This window comes from Nomascus leucogenys, chromosome 14 (genome assembly GCF_006542625.1).
Source record: "Nomascus leucogenys isolate Asia chromosome 14, Asia_NLE_v1, whole genome shotgun sequence".
Classification (NCBI taxonomy): Eukaryota; Metazoa; Chordata; class Mammalia; order Primates; family Hylobatidae; genus Nomascus; species Nomascus leucogenys.
In genome coordinates this window covers 47,563,726-47,569,725 of record NC_044394.1, presented here as the reverse complement: position 1 = coordinate 47,569,725, position 6,000 = coordinate 47,563,726, and the positions used below count along the sequence as shown (strand labels likewise).

Sequence of the window (6,000 nt, the reverse complement as noted above, 5' to 3'; positions counted from 1 at the left end):
CTCAGACGTCTGTGCATGGCCCCACCGTGACTGGGCTGTCTCTCTAGTTGCTCTGAGAAAGACAAGTCTTCTAACATTTCTTCCTAATCTTGGATTTCCTTAAAAGCCATCACCATCTCCCATCTAGCGCTTCCGGATTTCCCTTCAGAAAGATGCAGTCCTTCCGCAGCTGGGCCATGCAGATCTCTTGGCGTCCACCTTGTTGGAAACAGTGGCCCTCTGCTCAGTGATGAGACTGGGGAGGGGAAACGGGAGGACGTTTCAAGGAAAGGATGGAGCGTGGATATGAATGGGAAGCGGTTGGTGTGGGAGCTCATCAGCATCCTCAGAGGGGCTCATGACCAAGCTGCAACCCAGAATGGGCCTTGCCAGGTGCCCCCATCTCCCCCAGGAGCACAAAGGAGGTCCTTAGGTAGCTGTGCATGGTCCTCCAAGGCTGTTCCTGCTACCAAGCCCAGCTGAAGTTAGAGCCCTGCTCCAATGCACAGGCCTGGCTGCTGATGACCAAGAGCCTGGAGCTGTTTCCTGGTGCCAGAAGCCTTGGCCACTTGGTTTTCTTTTCTTTTCTTCTTTTTTTTTTTGAGACAGAGTTTCACTCTTGTTGCCCAGGCTGGAGTGCAGTGGTGCGATCACGGCTCACTGCAACCTCTGCCTCCCGGGCTCAAGCAATCCTCCCGCCTCAGCCTCCTAAGTAGCTGGGATTGCAGGCGTCCATCACCATGACCAGCTAATTTTTGTATTATTAGTAGCGATGGGGTTTCACCATGTTGGCCGGGCTGGTCTTGAACTCCTGACCTCAGGTGATCTGCCTGCCTCGGCCTCCCAGAGTGCTGGGATTACAGGCATGAGCCACCACGCCCCGCCAGCCACTTGGTTTTCAAAGGAGCAGCCTGGTGCAGAGGCCAAAGGGGTAAATACATGACAATTAACATGTCGACAGGGCGTCCTATCAAGCGAGGGGGCAATTGGTTAAAGAGGCAGCTGTTGGTTACGGTGGTAGTGGTGCTCATACACTGTACCTGCCATCTTCCCTCTGAGAATGTCAGAATGCCATACAGATGGTAACTTCATTATTTTTTCAACTTTTGGGGGAAGAAGATGTGGAGACCTGGGTAGAGGCCGGTGACATGTCCCTTGTGCTGGCCACAGACCCTGGAGCCAGGCGTGGGACTGATGAAGCTGCTTTGCTCATAGAGTCTAATGGTGGGACCATCAGCTCACTCTAACCTGCTGAGCCCAGGAGGGGAGCAGGGATAATAGATAAGCTGTTGAATTCCGGGGCTGTGGCCCCTTGCTGGCAGCAGTGGTGGAGTTTTGGGGATCAGCTGATGCTGCATCTCAGAACAGCAGCCGCAGATGCCAGCAGTTCAGTCAAGTGATTCCTCTGAAAGGCAAGGATTAGAGGACCCCCATTATATTGCCCATGAGTCCTGGGCCCACAAAGTTCTGGAACTCTGGCCAGCCAGGCATTCACCTGGGAAGGCTGACATTTCTTTCCAAGGAGGACAGGGCTCTCCCCACAGCCACACTCCTCTCTCCAGCTCAAAAAACACGTGTCACCACCTCACACCTTCAACGTTCCTTCTCCCCTTGGCAGCATCTCTTTCCTGCAGATATTTGTAGTCGACTCTGGGTGCCCCATGCTGAGAAGCCTGAAAACACACCCACCTATGGCTGTGCGCGTTGCACGCTCAAGGCTGGTATGAACCAGAGCTCCCCCTCACGTACTGGCGCAGGCCCAGCCTGTGCCCAGATGTGCAAATGCCAGCCTTACCCATTCAGTTGTGGCCCTAATAAATGCTGAAATCTGGAAGAAGGACTGAGCCCAGCTGCAGTTTCCACTCCCCCACCAAGTTTGGTTTGTTGGCACCAACTTCCTGGTACCTCAGAGACAGATCTCTCCTCCTTCCCCTCTGAGCTCAGCACCAGTGCCAAGCAGAGAAGAGCAGAGACTTCACAGGAGCTGTAGGACAGCGCTCTTCCTCCCCTGTGCCAGGGGGCTGCATAGAGCCTGCTGTCATCAGCAGTGTGGTTGTCGTCAATATCTTCACTTACCACTGTTAGCAGGAAGCTTAAGCCATTTCTTAAGAGTGGAGAAGTGGATGAGACAGCAGAGGGGACCCTCATCATAAGCTCACTTAGCATACTTGAAAACAACAATGTATATTCGGCCATAGAGAGGATGAAGTTGATCCTGCCCAGGCTCTCGTCCTGTGAGCGCGTGCCTGGGAGGGAGGCTTGTGGAAAGGGTGATGAGACTGCCATCCACTAAGCCCCACCAAGGTCCCCCTCATCGTAAGCATCTCACCACCCTGCGTGTGGCTTGATCTTTAAAGGGGGGGATTTTTCTTTCCCAGCCCTGGTCTCTAACATCATCTGGTGCTCAGCCAGATCGGGTCCATCACTCGGGGAAACTGGCCATGCAGGTCTTGTCAGCAGACAGCACATCAGCTCAGGGTGACACCTTTGGAGGGGGTTTTTAGGGATGTTTTATTCTGATTTCCCCCATATTTGTTGGCTTGTGAGCCAGCCCCCGTGTCAGCTACCACGTGGTGCACTTTGCAGTGTATACAGGCTCACCCTTGTGGAACAGACCCAGGGAGAACTCAAGGACTTTGGGGGGATTGGAAGTGTGATTTTCTGGTTTCCAAGTCCTGGAAAACTAAAGCTAGAGGCCTCACCTGAATGGTAGCATGTGGGAGCCAGTCCCCAGGGAGCCCCCACAATGTGTCCCCCACTCCTAGAGTTCACATAGTTCTGTAGCCTCCTCCTACACCAAGTCAGGTTGGGCCTGTGTGACCAGCAGAAGAGATGGGATGTCACTTTCAAGGTTAGGTTGTGGAAGGCTGCGGCTCTGTCTTGGGCATATTCTCTCTCCCTCTCTCTTTCACCACTGGCTTTGGAGAACCAGCGGCCATGTGGAGAAACCCTGTGGAGAGGCCCTGGGGCCTGTGGATCAGTGACCAGGTGAGTGAGCCGGGAGGCAGGCCCTCCAGCCTAGTCAGGCTCAGGTGACCGCAGCCCCACCCAACATCTTGAGGGCAACATCCGAGAGACTCCCAAGCCAGGACCACCCAACAGAGCTGTCCTGGATTCTTGGCCCTGAGAAACTGCATGAGATCATCTGTGTGGAAGAATTTGCTGTGTCCAGCAGATGAGCAGCCTCAGGGCAACAGCATCCCACTTTGCACCTCACTCCTGCCCCTGTGCCCTTTCCTGGGTTTCCCATCGTCACTGTTGTCTTACCACAGGGTGCTTCCAGGTGAGGCTGGCCTGAGTGAGAATGAGGAGCAGGACGCTCCCCAAGAGGTTGCCTTGGACATCAGCCTGGGCTACATCTGCAAGGTGAGTCAAGCCGCCTGCCTCATGCAGGGCATTCTCGGCTCGTAGTTCAGGCTCATTCAGCAGCTTAATTCCAGGAGCGTCACGGAGAATCTCCGGCGAGCTCAGCACCATGGCAGGCACTGTGCTGGCCGTGGGCCGGATGCTACAGAAACTATGTTACCAGAAACAGGTCCTGATCTAGGCCCCAAGAGAGGGTTCTTGGTTCTTGCACAAGAAAGAATTGGGGCGAGGCATGGCGCCTATAATCCCAGCACTTTTGGGAGGCTGAGGCAGGCAGATCATTTGAGATCAGGAGTTCCAGACCAGCCTGACCAACATGGTGAAACCCCATCTCTACTAAAAATACAAAAAAATCAGCTGGGCATGATGGTGGACACCTGTAGTCCCATCTACTCAGGAGGCTGAGACAGGAGAATTGCCTGACCCTGAGAGGCAGAGGTTGTAGTGAGCCGAGATGGCACCACTGCACTCCAGCCTGGGCGACAGAGCGAGACTCCATCTCAAAAAAACAACAACAAAAAAAGGCTGGACGCAGTGGCTCATGCCTGTAATGCCAGCACTTTGGGAGGCTGAGGCGGGTGGATCACCTGAGGTCAGGAGTTTGAGACCAGCCTGGCTAACATGGCAAAACCCCGTCTCTACAAAAAATACAAAAATTAGCCAGGCGTGGAGGCTGAGGCAGGAGAATCGCTTGAAACCGGGAGGTAGAGGTTGCAGTGAGCTGAGATTGCGCCATTGCACTCTAGCCTGGGCAACGAGAGAAACTCCATCTCAAAAATAAAAAGAATTGGAAGCAAATCCATAGAGTAAAATGAAAGCAAGTTTATGAAGAAAGTAAACGAATAGGCCGGGTACAGTGGCTCATGCCTGTAATCTTAGCGCTTTGGGAGGCCAACGTGGGTGGATCACCTGCAGTTAGGAGTTCAAGACCAGCCTGGCCAACATGGCGAAACCCCGTCTCTACTAAACATACAATAATTAGTCGGACCTGGTGGCATGTGCCTGTAATCCCAGCTACTTGGGAAGCTGAGGCAGGAGAATTGCTGGAACCCGGAAGGCGGAGGTTGCAGTGAGCCAAGATGGAGCCACTGCACTCCAGCCTGGGTGACAGAGCAAGACTGTCTCAAAAAAAAGTGAAAGAATAAAACATGGCTACTCCATAGGCAGAGCAGCCCCAAGGGCTGCCGGTATAGTATTTTTATGGTTATTTCTTGATTATATGCTAAATAAGAGGTGGATTATGAGTTTTCCGGGAAAGGGGTGGGCAATTCCCAGAACCGAGGGTTCCTCCCCTTTTTAGACCATATAGGGTAACTTCCTGACATTGCCATGGCATGTGTAAACTGTCATGGTGCTGGTGGGAGTGTCTTTTAGCATGCTAATTCATTATTATTAGCATATAATGAGCAGTGAGGCCGACCAGAGGTCACTGTGGTCATCATCTTGGTTTTGGTGGTATCTGGCCGGCCTCTTTACTGCAACCTGTTTTATCAGCGGGGTCTTTGTGAGCTGTATCGTGCCAACTTCCTATCTCATGCTGTGAGTAAGAATACCTAACCTCCTGGGAATGCAGCCCAGTAGGTCTCAGCCTTATTTTACCCAGCCCCTATTCAAGATGGAGTTGCTCTGGTTCAAACGCCTCTGACAAGCACACTCCCCACACCTGTGCCTGCCACCAAGGACCCTGCAGGGGCCCCAAATCCTGGCCTCACTGTTTCCTGAGCTCCTCCCCAGCATGGCCGTGGGGCTCACAGTACCATCTCTCCTGCCTAAATGTCTCCCAGAGAACTGGTCCTCGAAGTACTCTCCCGTTCCCCCACGCCCTGGCAACCCCTGCCCTCTTTTCTCTCTCCAGTTTCTGGCGCTGTGTGCCCAGGCCCAGCCGGGGGCCTACACTGACAAGAACCTCATGGGACTGATTGAGCTGCTGTGCCGCACCGGCCTGGACGTGGGGCTCCGCCTGCTGCCCAAGGTTGACCTCCAGCAGCTTCTCGTCTTGCTCCTGGAGAACATCCGGGAGTGGCCAGGGAAGGTACCACACGCCCAGAGCCTGGTTCTCACACAGCTTCATTACTAGGGACCAAGGTGGCCCCTAGAGTGCCCCGGGTGGGGATGGCACTGCCCGGAGGTCATCGGAATGTCCCTGGTCTCTGTGACTGCCCACTTACTCCCCTGTGCGGGCTGGGTGGCGAGAGCAGGGGGAAGGCAGCGTCCTCCTGTAGCCCATGGGGTGCCCCTCTCCTGCAGCTCCAGGAACTGTGCTGCACCCTGAGCTGGGTGTCTGACCACCACCACAACCTGCTGGCCCTCGTGCAGTTCTTCCCGGACATGACCTCCCGGAGCAGGTGCGTGCTGCTCCCCCGCTGCCTCCTCCCTCTCACACGCATCTCTTCGGGGTCTTGCAGGGATCCAGAGTCCTCCCCATCAGCCCCAACAGACCTCCCCTGCCCAATTTCTAATCCCCAGGCGGGAAAACTAAAAATATAACTCACTAATGAGTTCTGTACAAATGAAAAAAAGCTTAATTTTCTTAATATGGTCTTATTAGCAAAACAATTGCCTTGTACAATTAGCTCCCCCACTCTTCTTTCTTTGGGGCTCCCTCCCCAGTCTTCAGCTCCTCGTCATTCAGACCTCAGCTGAATTCTGTCCCCT

General features: G+C 54.0%; 1 protein-coding gene across 1 annotated transcript in view; it reads left to right on the top strand.

Annotated features, from left to right (window-relative positions):
* The first annotated feature begins 3,267 nt into the window (after positions 1-3,267).
* FAM178B (family with sequence similarity 178 member B) overlaps positions 3,268-6,000 on the top strand; it is a 46,542-nt gene continuing 43,809 nt past the window's right edge. The window contains exon 1 of the mRNA XM_030827396.1: positions 3,268-3,345. Coding sequence (XP_030683256.1) covers positions 3,284-3,345 — 62 coding nt within the window. The 5' untranslated portion in view covers positions 3,268-3,283. The remainder of the gene's footprint in view (positions 3,346-6,000) is intronic.